General features: G+C 34.9%; 2 protein-coding genes across 2 annotated transcripts; both read right to left on the bottom strand.

Annotated features, from left to right (window-relative positions):
* Nucleotides 1-2,298: 2,298 nt before the first annotated feature.
* LOC132554404 (serine/threonine-protein phosphatase 6 catalytic subunit) lies at nt 2,299-10,597 on the bottom strand. The gene is made up of 10 exons (XM_060218718.1): nt 10,523-10,597; nt 9,232-9,327; nt 8,844-8,909; nt 8,424-8,491; nt 7,629-7,702; nt 7,113-7,192; nt 6,466-6,582; nt 5,572-5,664; nt 4,608-4,665; nt 2,299-3,639 (listed from the first exon to the last, which is right to left on the bottom strand). Exons 1-10 carry the CDS (start codon nt 10,589-10,591, stop codon nt 3,449-3,451), a joined length of 912 nt encoding a protein of 303 aa, XP_060074701.1. The 5' UTR covers nt 10,592-10,597; the 3' UTR covers nt 2,299-3,448.
* Nucleotides 10,598-13,046: 2,449 nt separating this feature from the next.
* On the bottom strand, nt 13,047-22,749 carry LOC132554408 (mitochondrial-processing peptidase subunit alpha-like). Its single transcript, XM_060218723.1, has 12 exons — nt 22,685-22,749; nt 21,621-21,823; nt 21,187-21,266; nt 20,742-20,821; nt 19,817-19,919; nt 18,741-18,833; nt 18,162-18,440; nt 17,644-17,855; nt 17,025-17,115; nt 16,141-16,203; nt 15,448-15,592; nt 13,047-14,762 (listed from the first exon to the last, which is right to left on the bottom strand). Exons 1-12 carry the CDS (start codon nt 22,747-22,749, stop codon nt 14,587-14,589), a joined length of 1,590 nt encoding a protein of 529 aa, XP_060074706.1. The 3' UTR covers nt 13,047-14,586.
* Nucleotides 22,750-22,760: the final 11 nt, after the last annotated feature.

A 22,760-nucleotide genomic window follows, 5' to 3' on the forward strand; every position in this document is an offset into this window, starting at 1 on the left:
GTATAACGTCACTGAACACGTAACAGAAACGGCCAAATATACTGCTTTATGGGAAGGGGTTTCAAAATTTATATTATATAGGGTTAAAACATGATGACACGGGGGCCAGAGAAATTATCGTTTCGAGTTGACAATATCCGATATCTTTGAAATTAGTCATGCAAATTATATGACTGTATGTAATTTAAAACATAGAGATTCGACAATCAGCTTGCACTCTACACAATCATTGTTTCAAACTTATCAATTAATTTACCGTGTGACATTCATTTTGGCATAATTAAGTATTTTAGAACAGCAATTTCAAAAAATTGAAAAAAATATATATATAATTTGTGTTGCTGCTGACCATCAAATCTGTTTATTTCAAACCATCGATACATGTAGGTAACTAAATATATCTAAATAACAACAAAACAGTTGTTTGGATATATTCGAGTAAAATGGACACAATTTTAGCGAAAAGTGTTTGGCTCTAAAAAGGGCCGTTAATAGGTTTCAAGACTGTCTTCGTCACTCTCATCCCGAAGTTGCCATACAGGTCCTTTCTGATTCCGGAGTTGTCGCCAGCTCTTTCGTGGGCTTAGTCGTAGTACGTGTTCGGGAGACCTTCAACAACAGACATTTGAAGTCTGTAGTTGTAATAAAATGCCTGTAGTCCATCTCTCCTGACATTGAGATAACAGGGAAGCATATCGTCCAGTTTGTAATTCAGTAGAAGGATCTGATCACAAGACGTTTGGGGTGGAAGTTCACTGTCAAGCAGGATGGCACGTTCGTGAAGTGGAGAGTGTCATTTTGTACATGAATGTAGTTCACTGGGTCCTTGTGTAAACACTAGTTACCAGAATGATCTCACTTCGAACTGGTAATGGGACAATGGTCAGAGCACACCGCTGCTATACTTATACGTAAATTTAAGACTAGAACGAAAGCGATTGAAATTCATATCAAAATGTACAGTAGGTATATTTAAGGTTTCCATCAAACTCTAGTCGAGTTTAATGGAGTTTACTATAACACCCAATATATTGGTACAGGTCAGTATGACGTCACTGAACACAATTAGCCATATGCAAAGTGGCTGTTTGTAAACCTGCGAAGTCATCACTCTAATGGCATCAGTATTTACTTTAAAATCATAGATTTTAAAAATTTTTGTGTAGTTTTAATCATTTCGTTTTTTTCTTTTTATTTTAAATCACCATTTTGAGACCTATGATTATGTGAATTAATAGAGCTTAATCTATCTAATTAAAACTAATTATAAGAGTTCATGGACTTATGAATTCATGGATAAAGGGTACCCTCAAAGTCAACGCAAGTAAATTCCCACAAAAATTTATGATTTTATAATGTCTGATTGTCTTAACACTCCAAACTCCCTTTATGACAGAGTTATGAATCATTTCTGATGTACTGAACTCGATGAAATGTCTTGTGTAGAAACCTTCATTAATGTCATGGCTATAGACAAACCAATAAGACGTTACTAATGAGTCTTTAGATGAAAGAATCGTGGATATAGTTACTTATGTAAACTTTAATTTTGGTCAAATTGAACTTAACTCAAGCAGCAGCTTTTATTACAGTCCAGAACCCAATCTACATCTGGATTTCTATTACAAAGGAGAATATTCCACTCTTGTCGATTGTCATAAATATTAATTTCTTTAATGCGTAGAAAACAAGAAATGTAGGATATGTTTAAGTATTATTTCTGACCTATCCCGAAATTTGAATTGCATTTGTACTCCTTGCGATCAAAGTTCGTACCAAGCAGCCAATGGTTGTGTTAACCTATCTCAGCACGACATGTGAGATGTGGTAAAGGTCAAAGTTCACACCCAACAGCCAGTGGTTGTGTTATCCTATCTCAGGACGACATGTGGTAAAGGTCAAAGTTCACACCCAACAGCCAGTGGTTGCATCATCCCATCTCCACACAAGTGGGTATTAACGCATTTAATGACCTATACATCAATTAGTATAATGTTTTAAACATAGACAAAGCATAAGATTTAGTCACTCAATAACGATTCTGTGTCAAACCTCAATCGGAGTATTGCCTAGTCACCGATGTACCATCATCACCATACAATATGTAATCTTGAAAGTATTGGTTAGTGTGCAAATAATGAATGTTTTTGATTTATGCACAAATATCTGCAGACTCCCTTTTTTTTTGCGATGAGAAATGGTCAGTAGGAATCTATATATGGGCGTTGTTATCAATAAATGCTTTAATATGGTCTGGTAGTTGATGGGGAACATAAAAAATATGCTACAAACAGCTGCTAAAATAATTACCATTTATTTACCTATACATTATGTACATTAATACGAGTATCAAATCTGTACATCTTTACATTTGTGTAGTCTACATACTTACTGAACACAAATACCGTAAACCTTGGAATATTGATCACACATTACCACATATTCAACCATTCATACCACCTCAAATCACAATATTCTTTCAATGTTTTCTAGTTAAAAATACTTTTCTTGAAATTGAAGACTTAAAAACACAATTTTTGTTGCTAATTTCATTAGGTATCTGTCATTCAATGCAACTACAACCTTTTGCAGTGGCCTTCTATTTCACTATCTACCATTAAATGTATAATAGTGGTAACTTCTGTAAAAAATGAAGGTCTTACAAACCAAGTTATACCACACCTATAAATGTATGATTATAAGTTTGAAGACAACACTGTCATTAATGTACTGGAGTATCATATTTTTCAGACTCAACACTTCACAGCGGACAGTCTTTGTTTTATAAGATTATACTGTTGATCCTATTTCATGAACTGAGGAGGTCGAACCTTTAAAGTAGACATGTTAAAGGATGAACCTGCAAAGAAAATCCTTCTTTCCATCAAAACAGCTATCGAAGTCATTAACTTTTGCACAGTGGTTTCTAAATCAATTCCACGTTTTGAATTTCATCGCACTTAGAATAGTTTATTATATATGATCACTCACAATACAAACACATCCGGCTTTTCTCAAAAAGAATACCCTTCTAGTTCCTTTGTCCGTTTCTCATACAAAGTAATATCATTTGAAAATCTAAAGATAGGTATACGAGAATCTGATACTGTTTCTTCTCCCCAACCCACACCAAAAAAAAAACAACAAAAAATCAATTAGCATTGCCTTCAGTATCACAGTTTGTGGTGTTACCAAGGTACCTAAAGGTTACTCTGTTTTGATCATTTCCAAGATAAACAACTTCTCAATTTGTGTAATCACCAAGGTTTCCCACCAATTACTCAGAATTACTCTGTCTAGTTGGTCCATATCATCTTCACAAAAGATTTTCAGACTAAAGTCTGCTTCCAAATTGCTTCTAAGACATTCAAGAACAGTGACTTGAATGTAGAATCATTTGGGTTATCCGGTATAAATTCGTCGCAGCACTATACATGGTTGTGTGTGTCTATAAGAAGTAAGGTGTCGTTGTGCGAGACGGTATTACACGTTCACTGTCAGGTACCGCTCTGAAGAGTTTAGCCTCTCGTTGATCAGCATCATTGAAGGAAAGGACTGCTGCAATGTTTCCACACCTGTAGCAGTAGTTAGGAGCTGACCACACAGTCACCAGCTTCTCATCAAACATGTACTTGTAACCTGAGGAAGAAATGAAGTCAGACAGGTTCATCAAACAGGAGTTCTTCTAACATAACCAATAGCAGATTTAAGTGTAAAGTTTTGATGACAGGATTTAAGTACTAACATATGAAGTGTAGGAAATGGTTTGGAATTAATATGACTTTTTTAGCAGTACTTGAATCCTGTATACATTAAGGTAGAAAATAGTGTGACGAGATGGCAAAAGATTATAGAAAAAACTGATGGTAATAATTTACTGTAGTCCAAGGAGCATCAGGATATCTATTCAATATCACACACCATTAACACGAGAATTACACAGTATATCTGAATCTTACCTTCAATATCACACACCATTAACACTAGAATTACATAGTATATCTGAATCTTACCTTCAATATCACACACCATTAACACTAGAATTACATAGTATATCTGAATCTTACCTTCAATATCACACACCATTAACACTAGAATTACACGGTATATCTGAATCTTACCTTCAATATCACACACCATTAACACTAGAATTACATAGTGTATCTGAATCTTACCTTCAATATCACACACCATTAACACTAGAATGACACAGTATATCTGAATCTTACCTTCAATATCACACACCATTAACACTAGAATTACACAGTATATCTGAATCTTACCTTCAATATCACACACCATTAACACTAGAATTACATAGTGTATCTGAATCTTACCTTCAATATCACACACCATTAACACTAGAATTACATAGTATATCTGAATCTTACCTTCAATATCACACACCATTAACACTAGAATTACATAGTATATCTGAATCTTACCTTCAATATCACACACCATTAACACTAGAATTACACAGTATATCTGAATCTTACCTTCAATATCACACACCATTAACACTAGAATTACATAGTATATCTGAATCTTACCTTCAATATCAGACACTGTTAACACTAGAATTACATAGTATATCTGAATCTTACCTTCATGGACTAACTGATGTGCTCTGCATATCAACTTCAAGTTGTTTATGTGTACAAACTGGAAAAGACAACACATTTTTCAGATATTAGTAATGGTTTAGAAGTCAATAGTAGGTTAAAATTTCCACAACTTTGAAAGGCGGGGGGACATGTATTTTGTTTTGATATTGATTCTTCTAACAATAAGAACAAGATATTCAGTAAAACATCGGGTTTTAACAACCACTACATTAAAAATTGTTACTCAACATTGAAATCCACTAGCTTCACCCACAGAGGGTCTGCAGTGTGATCTCCAGCTCTGTCATTATAACAAAACTCAATCTACTTTAACATCTTGTTGTATCAATAAGACATCATGAAACAAGGCTGATCAAATGAGGAGTATAACCTGACTTAAGGTCAAGGTGAATGAGTAAAAAGGTCAAGGTCAAGTTTGAAAATATCACAGGTAAATATTATGTTTAAGTCAAAAGTAAGCTTCTAGGTAAGTTTTTCTAGACATTAACAACAAACCCACAACCTATTCATGGACATAACCTACTGATTATCAGTCCCTTGGAAGTGCTCCATCTTTTATAAAATTTCAATAAAAAAGTTGAAGGAACCTGTGAACCTTACCAGGTATCAATGCTTGTTAACAGCCATATTTCATGCTGTATGACATGAAATGATTCTGTGGCTGAAGAAAAACCACATCTAACATGCTACTTATAACTTTATAAAAATTAAAAATTATGTGTATAGTTTTATGTTATACACAACAATTTGTTTGCTAATAGTTTGTATAAATATGAATTATATTTGTATTGAAAAACAAGTAATTTTGTATCATTAACAAGCAATATAATATAATATACAATCTTCATTTAACAAGAAAAAAAAATCAGTTTAAAACTGATTTATAGTGAAGCAGTTTGACTCACTCTGCTCATCAAATCTATGTCCTAATATGAGTACTTACTTCATTGGTGACCTTTGACCCAAACAGCCACCCAGCTCCCCTGGGACTAATCGCCCATGTCTCTACATCCTCAGGATCAGACCAGACAAGATGTAGATAAAGTTAAGGTCAACAATCCAATGTTTCACATGGTTAAATTCCTGTGTCAATTTTCATGTAGCTTATAAATTGTTTTAAAAATCCTTACAAAGTGGTAGAAAACAATGTCCTGGTTGTCTTCAATTGTAGATTGGATCATGAAGGAATCAAAGATTGATACGCAACAGTATTCAATACAGCCCCATCAAGGAAGGTAGATACAAATGACAAAGACGATGGGGCATCTATATCTGGATTCTCTGGTTTTATCATTGGTTTTGGCGAGAGAGACTAGATGTAATCAGAACAACGGTAGATATTTACATAACTAAGCTTAAAATTGAGACTCAGTCTTGACATGACATAACTACAACTGCATTTATCATGTGGTAATGACAATACAGTAGTGATATTTAAGTTAATTTGACTGAGTTTACACATTAATTCTACATGCTTGACAGTGTTGGCTGAAAAGTTCTTAGATGGTGGGTAACTGTTAACAACAGTAGGCTAAATAACTACCATGGTGTCTGGGAAGTTTTTCCTTATAATACAGTGTACTAGAATGTAACTGAAAAATATAAAACTTAGTGTATCATCAAATTCCCTGTCCAAACCATGATTTAAATATCTTACCTGTGATGGTTATCGAGATGTTGCTGACTGAGAATTATTTACATGTTGAAATTCAACAAAACCGATTATATAGACATGTTTTGTAATTTATGTAAGGTATTACAGAATATATTGCTATGATTTTGTAATTATGTCCCCTAGGCCTATCTCTAGTACAGTGCCTCGTCAATAAAGGATATCACAGAAGGCGCCTTTGTGAGGAATTTCCTGGTTTCTTTCTATGGTTCTGATCTGGTCGATGGTTTTGATGTCTGGGGACAGACCACCGTGGACACACAGAATACACTCATCAATAATCTGTAGGGATATGAAAATCATTTTAAGTCTTACACCAGGACATCATTATAACATTTATTACATTTTCATCCTGCCTTACACACTTTCAGGAACTTTCTGAAATTGCAATATTCTCAATGATGGCTCACACTTGAGGAAAGAATTTCACCACAATTTAACTACTGTCACTTGATCATTTTGTCTTGATGGTGAAAATGAAAGATGTGCCAAACATTGAGTATCATGACTGAAACATATATGTCTATTTTTGTTTGGGCAAAGTTAAAACTATTCAACAATAAAATAAAAATTCATGTTAGGTCAAAACACACCTTGTCTACAGCATGATTTCAAAACATTATTAACAGATAAAGTCAAGTTGGCTTTAAAAACGACATAGAAAAACATGTTTTTAGCATTATATGCACTTCATAAAGAAAATCTTAATGTTGTCTTCATCTTATGCAACATGAATGGAACTCATTACAAATTTTTAATTTCAATTCACGAAGGGCTTGCTGAGATTAAACATGACACAATATACTACTTACTGCAGATACGGTCAGCAAATCAAACACTTTACAACAGTACCGCCAGGCATTCGCATTTCCATATTTAGTTTGGCATTCATCTGTAATTACCAAAATATTTCCTCTATCACTCATGTCTGAAAATATTCTTTCAAAGACCTGACAGGACTTCTGCTCAAATAAATTCACTTTGATCAATAACACAGATAGCTGTGTAGAGTATGTAAGTAACAGAACCTGACCTAATAGTGAACAGAGACTGTGATATGACCGGTGTTGTCATCCTCGTCAACCATTCTTAGAGCCATTTTATTTTAAAGTCAAGGTTTTGAAATATTGTCAACATTTCATGAATTAAAGGACTATCATTAAAATACAAGAAATCACAAACAAACAAAAAAAAAAAATTTCTGCATACACCAACAAATAAACTCCTTGATAACATCTAAATGTTGCTACTCAACATCTTGTGATGACCCACACTGAACGACAGGATCTGTAAAATGAATTTAATCTGGACAACCTGATAATACTCACCATAAAATCCATAGATCTGTGTTATTTGTCTACTTTCATGATTTCCTCGTAACAATGTAATCTTGTCTGGCCACCTAAATGAAATAACAATATGTCAATGATAGTCTGTTATAGAGTATGATTTTACTTTGGCAAAAGCAATTTACATGAGTAACTTTAGAAGTACCTGTAATTGTTTAAGTAACACATACTTACCATTAAAATAAATCTTGGACAAGGGTATGAAATATGACACAAATGTATGATGTTCGCTTGAGATGTATGTCCAAACCTAAATATATACATCAGGTTACCAATGTTGATAAATCTGACAAGAAAAGACATCATATCCCGATGTCTATTTGTTGCCCCAATACATAAGTAACATGTGAAAAATCATCACAGGAGAGAAAAGTTCCAAACATCCTAAACCATTCTTGTGGTTTATATAGCATTAAATATTCATTCTGGCAGACTTTTTGACATCAAACAGATGTGTTTTCCACGAGTTGAAACACCTAGTTCTAAAACCTGTACATAGTAAAAATTATAATCTGATGAAGTTTTGAAAATGAATATGATTCAAGACGAAAACTTACTTTTTTTTTTATTTTATTCTTTTACTGAAGTCACCAAAGTTTCTCCTACGATAAAACTCTAAATTTGCATTCCTCCCAAGTGTTTAGTAGTGAACTACTTTATCTTGACAGTTTCATATGGCCTTCCTCAGCAATTTCATACTAGCATACATTAATTATTCCCTTGAGAAAGTATTGATGTATATGTAGACATTTTTTTCCAAGGGAGACAACTTACCGAGCTTTCAGTGTGAGTAGAAGTGTGAATGTCTCTAAACTGTAGTATCCTCGATCTACAAAGTCACCCTGTAATATTGAAAAAATTAAAGGTTTCCATTTTACCTCAGTTGTAATATAACACTATTTTATACTATTTTGATATAACACAATAACAGCTTTAACTCAACAGTAAAGAGATGCTGAACCCTAAAAGCCAATGATATAATCCTTTCACAAAAACATCAAATAATTTGAATTTCCCTACTATAAATACAACTTCATCACTTTGTGCTTTTTTCACTTGATTATTTTCTTTTGTCCAATATATCCCACATGATTTTTTTTCTTTTTCTGATCTTTTTTAATCTTCAACTTTAAGCAAAATTGTTATGAATACACTTAGCCAAATAAAAGCTATCTTTTTTTGTTAATTACTTACCATAAATATATAGTTTGTGTCTGGTGCTTGTCCTCCTGTACGGAATAGTTCGATGAGGTCATAAAACTGGAAAGACATCAGCATTTTTTTTTCTTCAAAATTTTAATATCATGTATAACAAATATCCACATGAAACTTTTTTTTTTTAAAAAAATGATCATATGATATTGATCATCAATCGCTGTTACCTCCAACCTGTTTACACAATCCAAACACATTTATACAGGTAATACAAAAATCAATTAAATAATACACTTTTTCCTTTCTGTTACCATTAAATTCATACAGTGAAATGCATTGTTAACAATACTTCTTTAGCGTGTGAGAAATAAAACACCTGCAGTGGTTATTAGAGTGTTTCGGTAATTGCCTATCTTGAAGTACTGACCTGTCCATGAATGTCCCCACATACAGTCACTGGTGAGGACACTGGTTGGACATTGGATTCCTCCAGCAACAGTTCACACACCAGGTCACATAATTTCTACGAATAGAAAAAGACACAATTTTGATATCTTCAGTTTACTTTTAGTTCATGTCAATGTAAATTGATAAAACATACCCGGTAATATATTGAAACACTAACAGAGGTCATTACTTCAATGCCTCCACTAGGGATTGAACCCCAAGATCTCTGGCTTAGACTTACACTCAACCAATCTCAATTGTTTTGAGTCTACTTGTAGTATTGATATGATCAAAACTGTATTAGTCACTTTGAAAACATCATAAATGATGTTGGCTGATCAGCCACAGAAAATGTGAGTGATTTCCAACAAATATGGAACAGCTAGAACTGTGTTGATTACCAGAACTATAAAAAAGTCTTCCATTTCGATGAAATATATTGCTACATTTTTATTTGAATCAAATGTGAGTAAGTTATCAATGAATTTTTAAGACAGTCATGGTTCCCATTCCATTCCAGCAATCAGACATTAACAGATTTGGTACAACCATGCCTATGGGCAATAGTCCTATATTCGAAGAAGGATCATTTGAAATTCAAACACATTGAATTCTTTTCAACATTTGTGACAAAATAAGGTATTATCGTTTTGACACGACCCAATAACCAATGCAACATCGTATATCTTTAAACAAAAAGTAAACGATTCAGTTATTGCCCTTTTTATAAAAATCACAAACTTTATCATCTCCATTGCTGATAGTGTGGCTAAAAATAGAACACATGTAAATTCATGCTCACCTATGACATTTGCAATTAATGCTTCCAATAGCTGTACACTGTAGTCCATGGAGAACACAGTCAGAGGTATAAATTGTCACCTTATAGCACCAAGTTTGATAAAAGAAATGAGCATTTCTGGGTCTCGTTTAATACCACAACCGAGTATTTCTTATGCACTGCCAGTTTGGCTTCAGAGTGATGTTTTGATAGAAAGATGAATAACTATAATGTTGCAAGTGTTTAGAAGAATTTCATGCCTTTCTGATTCAAAGTGATCCGCCGTTTGAGTAACTAATTAATTACCCAAAGCAGTAACTATCACTCAAATGCAGGACCATCAAGTAGGGTTGTGCCCAACCCGAATGCGATAATGAAAGGAATAAACAGCACATAATGCAATAACGCGACAATACTGTTCATAAATAATCAGAATTTGGGATTTCATTGTAAACCATTTAAATGAGTGTACGTAGTTCAATATCATTACCTTTAAGTCATTTTCAGGAAGATATTTACAATCCTTCGCAATACTTATCCACTTCTCGATGTCCGCCATTTTTGTTTGTATGAAAGCAAAAGACAGATGTAAGGTATGATCCGATTGGCTGAAATTCGGGAAGTCACCTAATATCTAAATATAGCACTTACCATACCTGAAGGATTCTAGTCTACGAAAAACTAAGTTTGTTCAACAGTAACAAGTAATACCATCTGCAACTCTAATAATGAGTATTCTCCGTATTTTTTTCTGAACAAAAGATATAGGATCATATATGTATTAACATGAAATCTGCCCTAAGCCAGGCCTGAAAAATTAATGTCTCAATTGCTCATCTTTGAGTTGATCACATCAAACTTAACATCCAAGTAACTTAGGTCTCCATAGTTAATGGATTAAAATCTTAAAACAATTTTCCAAGACTGGTCCTTCACCATGCATATATTTGGTTTACTGCATGTTTGAATTTAAAGGCTTTCCAAGTTATCCGAAATTCATGACCCTTGACCCTATTTTTTTCTTTTTATTTCTCTCTCTTTTTCTGTTGGTCTAGAGCATCACTGAATGGAGGAAATTCAATTTAATATCAGCCAAAGGTCTGAGAAAAGAAACATTTAACACGTCTTGGTATTAGAACACAAGTCTAAGCATTAAGATGCATGAATACCAAGCCAATTGAGATTCTGCACAGGGTGGGACATTAAGGTGCATGAATACCAAGTCAATTGAGATTCTGCTGAGGGTGGGACATTAAGATGCATGAATACCAAGCCAATTGAGATTCTGCTGAGGGTGGGACATTAAGAGGTATGAATACCCAGCCAATTGAGATTCTGCTGAGGGTGGGACATTAAGAGGTATGAATACCCAGCCCAATTGAGATTCTGCTGAGGGTGGGACATTAAGATGCATGAATACCCAGCCAATTGAGATTCTGCTGAGGGTGGGACATTAAGATGCATGAATACCCAGCCAATTGAGATTCTGCACAGGTTGGGACATTAAGATGCATGAATACTGGGTCAGTTGAGAGTCTGCTGAGGGTGGGACATTAAAATGCATGAATACTGGGTCAGTTGAGATTCTGCTGAGGGTGGGACATTAAGATGCATGAATACTGGGTCAGTTGAGGTTCTGCTGAGGGTGGGACATTAAGATGCATGAATACTGGGTCAGTTGAGGTTCTGCTGAGGGTGGGACATTAAGATGCATGAATACTGGGTCAGTTGAGGTTCTGCTGAGGGTGGGACATTAAGATGCATGAATACTGGGTCAGTTGAGATTCTGCTGAGGGTGGGACATTAAAATGCATGAATACTGGGTCAGTTGAGATTCTGCTGAGGGTGGGACATTAAGATGCATGAATACTGGGTCAGTTGAGGTTCTGCTGAGGGTGGGACATTAAGATGCATGAATACTGGGTCAGTTGAGGTTCTGCTGAGGGTGGGACATTAAGATGCATGAATACTGGGTCAGTTGAGGTTCTGCTGAGGGTGGGACATTAAGATGCATGAATACTGGGTCAGTTGAGATTCTGCTGAGGGTGGGACATTAAAATGCATGAATACTGGGTCAGTTGAGATTCTGCTGAGGGTGGGACATTAAGATGCATGAATACTGGGTCAGTTGAGGTTCTGCTGAGGGTGGGACATTAAGATGCATGAATACTGGGTCAGTTGAGGTTCTGCTGAGGGTGGGACATTAAGATGCATGAATACTGGGTCAGTTGAGATTCTGCTAAGGTGGGACAATAATAATATCTTTGTCAAATGTAACTTTCTCACTTTTCCCCACAATGACCAGATTGTGTTTGACTCCTCAAACACAAAGAAGTATGGAGCATGAGCAGGTGGGTTTTTCTCTCAATACTTCTTTATCCTTCTACTTGAATAGAATCATACGTTAAAAGTCACCAGTATTGTATAACTTTTGTAAATGACTAGATGGTAGACTGCTGGTGGGACTTTACTTTCTCATGTTTGCTAGAAACCCTGTATGTCATCACTCAGTGGTATGATTCTGAATAAACATGAAATAAAAAATTCCAGTCAGGAAGCAATCATGGAGTATGGATTGGACAGGTTCAAAGGGACTCCGAGTTAAAATATACAGAAACACGAAATAAAAAAATTCCAGTCAGGAAGCAATCATGAAGTTGGGATTGGACAGAAGAGAGTTCTTAAAAAAACCTTTATTTATATGTGAAGTGATCATGGTAGTGGCACATAAAAAATTGAGAACTTCACCAAAAGAAAATAAAACAATCATTTTATCAGTCCTTTTTCAAAAGTTTCAGTTGCAATATTCCATGGCCGAAATAACCAAAGGACAAAGCACATTGATATAAATTAATAGACACCTAGCTGCAGCACATAATGTAAACAGGAGGGCTAAAATACATTAAACTGTTGTAATCTACATCTCGATGTACTAGATTTTAGCACACCTATTTACTACATATCTTTTCTAGAAAAACAACAGCAAATCATGGTAAGTTCATTCTCATTTTAATTTCAAAAAACAAGACAATTTACTAGCTTAAAAACATAGAAAACAAATACTCAGCATCCTTCCTCATAATGAAATGAGATAAATAGAGTTGATATTTCTTGAATTATTGATTCAATGTACATGATGTCAAAATGTAAATAATTCAGTTGGTTGATGGCATAGTGTTGTTGATATGGTCATTCACTGTAGTTACTGTTCAAGTACACTCCATGTTACATCAGTGGACGAGGGCACTGATAATGTAAACAAAGTACGCTCCATGTTACATCAGTGGACGAGGGCACTGATAATGTAAACAAAGTACACTCCATGTTACATCAGTGGACGAGGGCACTGATAATGTAAACAAAGTACACTCCATGTTACATCAGTGGACGAGGGCACTGATAATGTAAACAAAGTACACTCCATGTTACATCAGTGGACGAGGGCACTGACAATGTTAACAAAGTACGCTCCATGTTACATCAGTGAACGAGGGCACTGATAATGTAAACAAAGTACGCTCCATGTTACATCAGTGAACGAGGGCACTGATAATGTAAACAAAGTACGCTACATGTTACATCAGTGGACGAGGGCACTGATAATGTAAACAAAGTACGCTACATGTTACATCAGTGGACGAGGGCACTGATAATGTAAACAAAGTACGCTCCATGTTACATCAGTGAATGAGGGCACTGATAATGTAAACAAAGTACGCTCCATGTTACATCAGTGGCCGAGGGCACTGACAATGTAAACAAATTGAACTGATCTTGTGTTGTACTTACTTCGAAATTCTCCTTGGTCCTCGCTTTCTACTACAAAAATTTTAGTATAGCTTCAGAACTATGACTTGGATTGAATAACAATTTTACAATATAAACAGCATTCTTCATAGTTTTCTATGTACACATAAAACATCCTTTATCTTCCAAGACTACATCAACTGGGAGAGTTTGCTATAGATGACAAAAGACAGCTGCAACTATTTCCTGTTTTTTACTGATATATAAATTCTGTTAATTACTTTTGTAAATACATTCACCCTGGATATAAATGTAGACAAACTAGAATATGTCTGAAAGACATGAATGCTCCATTCCAATGCATAACATGACCTTTTGACAATTAAGTAATGATCACCTTCACAAGGTGTAGGACTTGATGTTATGAAACTGCATGATAAACCTGAACTAAATCAAGAGTTCTCATGACCTGACTTTGAATAGGACACGACAAAATGGAACACGACTGACAAACATAAGTATCACGATATACCCCTCAAATATGATACCAGCATAAACATCACATACACATGATATCACCCTTCATCACTGAGAAAGTTTTGTAATGCTTAGGTAAGTCAATATTACTTCTCACAGAAACACTACACACAACACCAACAAGTTTGTTGTTGCTCCTGTTTTGTGTTTTTACCAAAGCAGCCATTTAAAATGACACACTGAAATAGCTTTAATATCATATCCAGTTCTGTCCACTTTGGTCTCGACAATACAATATATATCTCTAACACAGACTATAGTGACACATGATCACCGCCTCATTCTAAATGGGTTGAACTGTCTATACAAGCTGCCTTTTCCTCCAAGGTGTGACTGCAAATCCTCATATGATGGCAGTTTTGACAGATTTCCATAAGCTGCTACACTCAGTTTTGTCTTGAGCATGCGACTTGCCACTCTCTGTACATCAGCACCTGTGATATTCCCTGAAGGAGAAAGGATACGTTCTTGTGAAAAATACAGAATTAATGTGAAAAACAGAAAACATAACTGGCACTCTTTAGTGACCTCTGACAGAATGTTCAGTGTTATAAAAATGGCAATGATATTCAGAAGTTACAATGGGATCTGATGTATATATACTGAGCCCCAAAAGAAATGCAAGTCTAACTCAAGATATGTTTTTGTAAGAAATCAAAAACAGGAACTGAATTTTTACTGATTTATTCAAATTTTTTATTATCAATATATTAACAGTAGTATACAAAAGGTCACAACTAAAAATTTTCACATGAAAATGTACTTGCGTTTTTTATGGCGTTCAGCATATGAACAAGGACAGTCATCAAGATTCCCCGCCCATGTTCATTTGTAAAATATATACATTTAAAGTGAGCAACACTGGAAACTGGAAAAGATATCAGCCAATCAGGTCACAGCAGCCTCATTAGATATGGGAATTTGCCATTAATCGAACTTGGGCAAGGCATTACAGCAACAATAGTACCATCAAGGTTTCATCAAAATCCTACTAGTCCTTCAAAAGACATCATGCTGAAAGCAGCAGACGATCCAACAGAACCCATTTGAATATCCCCCGCCAACTTTGTTGTGCAGGGGATGACAAGTCTGACATGGGCTGACAGCAATGTACATCTTTAAAATGCTTACCAATTGCATCAAAATAGTACTCGACAGGCCGTCGGTGTCCATTGGCAAGTACCTGGCGCCCAACATCTTCAAACATGACAGGACGCATTTCAAGGTTCATCATCAACATGGATTGCAGTTGTGTCTTCGCTCGTTCAAGCTCCTCCTGTAAGTTTAAAACAACACTCTCATGTACCAAGTAGGTTAAAACAACACTCTCCTGTACCTTCATTAAAATAACACTCACCTATAGGTATGTCAAAACAACACTCTCCTGCATCTTCATTAAACAACACTTTCCTATACCCAGGTTAAAAAATACTTTCCTACACCTAGGTTAAAACAACACTCTCCTGTACCTAGCAGGTAAAACAACACTCTCCTACACCTAGGTTAAAACAATACTTTCCTCTATCTAGGTTAAAGCATCACTCTCCTGTACCCAGGTTAAACAACATTCTCCCATGCCTAGTTTACATCTTACACCTAATACCTTTTTATATTACATATAGAGATATTTCACCAAATATTTTATATCTTGGTTTGATAATTTCACCATGGGTTGTCAATAAAACAATGATACAAATAATTTATTCTCCTTTTTGATTTAACATATGAGACTGCATGAAGTGGAATCCAACCCATGCTAACCAAAATTTAAACACCTTTAGGCCAATCAAAGTATTTCAAAATGTCAAAAGGTAAAACACATACCACACGAATGTTGCCTGCAGTTTCACAGAGTTCCTGAGTGATGACCTCTGCCAGCTCACCCAACTGTAAATATAAACATAAACATTTTATGAAAATGTACACACCCAAATATAATCATTTAGTGCAAATGTACTCTTATCAAATGTACTTAAAAACTGTACAGACTTCACAGCAGAGTAATGCATTTTTTGGTAAGATGACAATATTAGGCTTGCTTTTATGCATACTGGGGTATAATGAAGATACCAAATTTTTGCTATCACCCACTCTGCCATTCAATTTAAAATCAAACATTGCAGACAAGTGATGATGAACCCCTCCAAAGATATCAGCACAATTCTTTCCAATGGTAATTAGGATTTATGTATAGAAATTCTGACATTGGCAACAAAGTCAATTGAAAATGGAGAAAAGCAAATCAGAATGTGTCACTTAAATTATCAACATCATACTCTCCTCATATTTCAATGACACATTTGAGCATATCGGTATAATAAATTTCTCCAATATCAAGGTCAGTTATCTGCTTCAACAAGAAAGATGGTCGCAATATTTAGGCTAGTGTCACAATGATTGTCATAGCAACAACTTGGTAATTCAGGAGTATATCAGGGATTAGAACAGGAAAAATATCAAATGGAAAAAATGCATTACATGATAATTATTTTAGAATGCTGGTTTTACAGTCCTTCAATAATGTGTAGGAGTGAAAGAAAAAATCCTGAAATGCAACATTTTTATAATATTGCAATTGTTTCAGAAATTTTCTTTCATTTCTCACAGAAGAAAATCATTTTTGTAGAGATCATTCTAATCAGTTTGATTTTCTGGCACAATTTTTTAAAAATCATTTTAACCACATATTAGTGGTATCTACACCTTACCTTGTCTGGATGGGAGCTACAATGAATGCAGAAGAGGCCAGTGTCTTCATATGCATGATTTACAGCAGATGCACTGTTTATCCAATGGTACCTTCAACAAAGCAAATATTCCTTTTTAATTCATGGCTCATAATACAAAATTGAAGTTCTGCCTGCGGAGATCAAAAATTTTTAAAAAATCAGAACTTGCTCAGCACATTTTTACTAAACAACTACATAGCAAACTGCTGTAGGTTTGTTCCTGAATCCTTTAAAGAATAAACAAACAGAAACAAAGCTGTGATGAAAATGACAAAATGACTGACGAGGTTAACACTAAATGCCCAACCCCATGAAAAGGCAGGGACATAGAATATATCACTAGAACCACTACAGGAAATAAATATCAAAGAAGTAACTAAGTTCTATGGTAAACAGCTAGACAATGGTTAGACAATAAATTTTGTGGTCTATGAGTTAGCAAATAGGATCAACATTACTAGGCCTCTCTGACTCATCTGTTTAGGATATGTGTATAGAATTGAGTGTATATTCCGTTGTCAGGCCTCCCTGACTCACCTGTTGAGGACATGTGTATAATGTTGAGTGTACATTTCCTTGCCACGCCCCTCTTACTTACCTGTTAAGGACATGTGTATAAAGTCGAGTGTACATTCCCTTGCCTGGCCCCCCTGACGAGAATGAACTGCCTCCTCCCAACAGGATGTTAAGGACACAAAATGGTACAAAGTCATCCTCCTTGTGGGAACAGCTCTCCAAGCCTAAGACAAGATGGGCCAGATCAGGCATGGGATTAGGGCCCAGACTGACAGCTGACAGGTCCTTACTTACCTACAAAACACAAACAGGTTTTGTGGTCTTATAAAAAAAACAAAAAATGTGCATGTTTGTTGACACTTGATTTCATGAATAAATCTTGCTTACAAAATCTACTAGTACTAAATTCCATGTCTATTTTTATCATCAAAGGAAAATAAATCCACCACAAAAATGAATGATTTTACAGTAAAACAAATGCCCCTATAAACAACACAGGTTTTAGCTATGGACTAGGATAAACAGCTCATCCATTCCTGTGAAAACTTCCCCTTTCTTAGGTCCCACATCCTCACTGTAAAAACCAGGAGGGTAACCTACCTTTACTTGGCCACCTGTGTATTGAGCAATAGATTTATCTCGGGCAGCAGACGGATTGATGAGTTTAGGATCATCATGCCATACTGGCTTTTTGTTGAGGAAGCTTTCCTTGACAGCTTCCACAAACTGTTGGTGATCAACACCAACGCCAGCAACCACCATCCTGTCAGGTGTGTGGTGGTGATGCATGTATGAGAGAAGAGCACTGCGGTCCATGACAGGGATATTCTTGTTTGGACAAAGCTTGGGCAGGCCAAGTGTGTTATTCTGGTAGGCAGCCTAGACAAAACAATTAACAAACACATGTGTTAAAAATGGTAAATCAATAATACTACCACAATTAACAATGAATTAGAAATCATAACACCAAATTAGTAGGTTTTTATAAACATGGCATCGTGAACATTCAGGATTCAATAAGGAGTTTTCTGTAAAATATTCAAAAATAATTCTTTTATGCTTTTAAACAATTTTAGACAAGCTTACATGAATAGAAAATACCCAGGTATATACTGCAAAATATTGCAGGTAATAACTTCCTTCAATGTTATAAATACAGCTTTAGAGTTAACAACTTACTGCATGTGACATTTCTATAAGTATAGATTCAGGATCAGGGTTCATTTCAATAGACTCTAGTTCGTATGTCACGATGTTCCTCGAATCATCAATCTAAAATGAAATCAAAAGAAATTTTAATTATATTTTCTGATTATCTCCGAAGTAAACTGCAATTTGTTCTATTTTTTTTTTAATTATATCTAAAGTAAAGAGCAATTAGTTGTATTTTTTAATTCAAACTTAATTTTAAACAATAACAAAGCTGAAGCATTTAATTTAACAAAGTATTTTATTCATGTTTAATAAATAAACAAAATTAAAAAAAAAACACAAATTCATAAATACACATATATACAAGAGATCCCGGAGAGATCTTGGAGTCCTCTACTGTCTGATCTTTATTTGTCCTGTAAAAGTTGGATCTTATCCCTTTTTCTCCTGTTTTTGTTCTTAATTATATGAAATTTGAAAATTCCACTTATTACATCACGGTCATAATCTGCCAAATCACAGACAGTCCTCTGTCAGCCACATAGTTTTTCTGAACAGTCCCAAAATCAAAACAGCACAACCAAGGACAAACAGGAACTATCCTATAAGATGTGAGAAAGAGCCATTCTGTCCTTCTAAAGAAATAGTAATTTAACAAACTTTCATTATCAAAATCCAAGATCATCCCTGTCAGCAATTTTGCTATTCTGATTAAAACAAAATGAAAAGGTTACAATTACAGACCAGGAGAACCTAGGTATGAAATTTGACAAAGATAAATTCCGTTCTTTCTCAGCAAAAATCCCAAATGGGTGCCTTTCAGCCATTCTATTTCTTTTTTATAAGTCCTAGAATAACAAGGGTACAGCTAGGGAATGAGAGGAAACTTCATAACAAATTTTATGGTTATCTATTCAGCACTTTTAAAGAATTAGCAATAACAAAATAGTGCAAGGACATACAGATGAGGACTACAGACACAGAGTGATTTTAACACCCTGATGATGCTGGACTGGGCTAAAAATGGGCAGCAATTATATCATCAGTTTCCTAAATCATGATGATATGATATCAGCGAAAAACAATCCACACACTCTACTTACCTCTTGTTCAGTTAACTTTGGTCGTAGAGTGACCTCTGCCAAAATATTGGACAGTAAAGGAAGCGCTGAAGACTCGGCTGACATTGCATATATCAACGTATCTCTACAACAGAATTTTAAATTGCTTTTATAAGAACCAAAATGATTGGAGGAATAACTGGATTCTTTTCAATTTGATCTAACTATCTGCCAGATAAAGACTGTCTTTAATAACATCACAGAGAATATGATGAATAACATTTCTCCAAATAAATCAAAAGAGGACGCATAGTGTAAAATATATTCCAGGGTTACATATCCTAGTCATTGTTACAGTCATTGTTTAGCTCCGATATTTAAAGGTAGGGATCAACTGTATGAAAAAAAGTTGCTGTTTAAATAGATATGAAACATTTGAGACAAAGTGGATGTTTCCATCAGATGTGTAAAAGTAGCAGGCCAACTAAACAAAAAAAGTGTTCTTTGATTAGAAGAAAAGGTAGGAAGGCGGTGGTATCTGTGTGATAAAGTTGATATTTAGATCAGATGTATAAAATATCTTTATTTCGCAACAAGCTAATTGAACTGATACTAACCACTCTTATTGATCCAGATGTAAGCACACAAGGGGTTTAATTGTGGGATGGAACTGAAACCAGAGTACCCAGAGAAATCCCATACGGTAGGTCAGGTAACCCACTATATTTTTAGTCCATTCAGAGAACTGAAACTTGGATGACTCCGTAAAAGACAAGTATGTTACCTTTGCACCATATGACCACCCTAAAGGTGAGAGGTGTAAAGGTATGAGGCTATCAGAGTGACAATCTGGGTATTTTTATGTATTTTAGTTTGCTCTCAAACCAAAGTCTTGTGCATGTTACAATTTAAGTGTTGTTGTGGGAAATCTTGAGGTCATGATCTTGGAAACTAAATAAAGTTTTACCTGGCTGACAAGCAATCTGTGATACCACCATGTTTTTCTAAAATCTGGAAAATTTCATCTCGGCTATACTGTGAAGTTGACTGAAAGAATAAGAACAATGATGAGAAATATTTTCAACCATGCTAATTAAATTATGAATTGGTCAATGAAATGTCGAACAATAAGAATTATTACGAAATATGAATGCCTAAATTTTCCTTTAAGTATAAAAATATTACATCAATACTCAGTATTCTAGTATAGTTAACATCAGTTTTGTTGTTTATATTCACTTTAAAGACTTCATTAATTGTAAAAGACGATCAACAATTACCAGCCAATCTATAGTGTTGAAGGATCTTAATTCATCGTTAAATGTAATATCACTTGCTTAAAGCTCAAAAAACAGTTTATTTTATGTCAGAACACATACAAGAAATGTCATCCTAAGATATCAGTTACTTACATTAAATGCTAACTTCTCCAAAAAATGGGATATTCCACTTGGATATGCAACTTCATATCTAGATCCTGAGTCAACTAACACTAAAAACAAACAAAATTTTTTGATAAAAAAAAACAATATGTTTTTATACAATTAGAAGTGTGGACTTTGCTAAAGGATGTTGTCATTTAGTACTATCAGCCAGAAAACTTGCTGCATTCCTCTGTTTGGCAACGTAAATGGATGATTTACAACTAGACATGGGATAGGTTAAGCCAGAATTTAATACAAAGATTGTTTTATACACTAACAAATAACAGTGCATATTGGAGATTTTTATAGGCACCAAGTAAATTGTATGACACATGTCTTAATATATACATCCTACTGTAAATGTAACTCAAGCCTACAAATATCCTAAAGTCAATATGTGACACATGTCGATAAATACACACCTCCTACAGTACAAAAATGTCCAAATTTGTTTTCTGATGCCACTCGCAGTCCATTCTCAAGTGTTGTGACCTGTGTCACCTGTTTCTGGTTGTCTAAAGTTGCATATTTTGGCTGTGGTAACCCTGGCAACCGTTCTGTCAATGGTACTTTGGAAATGTTAGTAGTCTCCCCACCTTTAACACTGAATGCTCTTTGTTTCACACTGAAAATAAACATCATACTATAATTGTTCATGACCGTCCATAAAGCACAAATGTGAAGTATTCCATCTATATGAGATTATCATCAACATTAAGCAAAGCCAACCGCAAAACGATGTATAGTCTGTAACTGGAGTGGCAAAAGCACCCTATCAGCAACCAATAAGAAAAATGAATCATTTTAGTGTTATTGGCTTTATAAGCGGTCTCCGTACTTTTCAGTGTCAGGTATAAGGTTGACCAAAGCTGACTGGTGTAAACAGCATAACCACATATCAAAGTTTACAGACCAATATTCCTACCTAGCTCTAAGAAAATGAGCATCAATGACATTTTCTATTTCCTTGGGTCATCATTGTAACTGTATTCATAAGTTGTGTTCATGCTATCACTAATTTAGAATTAGTACTAAAACCATAAGTCTCCATTCGTTCAAAGCTAGTGGAGACATAATAAATATGTTCAGATATAGATCTACCTAACCGTTCTTTATCTTCTGTGTGATTTTCTCTATCGAAACAACAAAATATTCAACCTTACTTCATCACTTGACCGCAACTTAATATTTTCAGAAATATAACATATTACCGGAGTAAACCTAGATATAAAGAAAATGGTGATACAGCATGTGCTTATTATCATTGCACTGATCCAATATGGTAAGTTATGGACACAGTCCAACGCAAATATGAAAGTCCCGTAAGTCCTGTCATAAACAACTAAACATGAAATCTGGTAAACTCGGAATGTACCATTTGCGGTCTATCCACCCTATTAAATTCCCATGAGCCAAATGAGAATGAAAATTCTAGAGCATAAAGCTATGTAGTAAATATCATAAATAACTTAACATCTCAACTCACTTTTGTAGACGACAAAATCGACAACAACCTTGCCGCACGACTCTGGTCCACATGGGAGTCGCCATTTTCACTGCGT

The sequence above is a fragment of the Ylistrum balloti genome, unplaced genomic scaffold (assembly GCF_031769215.1).
Source record: "Ylistrum balloti isolate Yb309-2 unplaced genomic scaffold, AGI_CSIRO_Ybal_v1 Utg370402, whole genome shotgun sequence".
Classification (NCBI taxonomy): Eukaryota; Metazoa; Mollusca; class Bivalvia; order Pectinida; family Pectinidae; genus Ylistrum; species Ylistrum balloti.

Excerpts from the sequence above, each read along its gene's own strand:
- LOC132554404 (XM_060218718.1), bottom strand. The coding sequence starts at position 10,591 with ATGGCGGACATCGAGAAGTGGATAAGTATTGCGAAGGATTGTAAATAT. Across the intron at positions 8,492-8,843 it reads ACACAAACTATATATTTATG|GGTGACTTTGTAGATCGAGG; the intron begins GTAAGTAATTAA and ends TCAATATTACAG. Across the intron at positions 5,665-6,465 it reads CTCACAAAGGCGCCTTCTGT|CATCTTGTCTGGTCTGATCC; the intron begins GATATCCTTTAT and ends TAACTTTATCTA.
- LOC132554408 (XM_060218723.1), bottom strand. The coding sequence starts at position 22,749 with ATGGCGACTCCCATGTGGACCAGAGTCGTGCGGCAAGGTTGTTGTCGA. Across the intron at positions 20,822-21,186 it reads TGGAGAAGTTAGCATTTAAT|TCAACTTCACAGTATAGCCG; the intron begins GTAAGTAACTGA and ends TTATTCTTTCAG. Across the intron at positions 19,920-20,741 it reads ACAGATTGCTTGTCAGCCAG|AGATACGTTGATATATGCAA; the intron begins GTAAAACTTTAT and ends ATTCTGTTGTAG.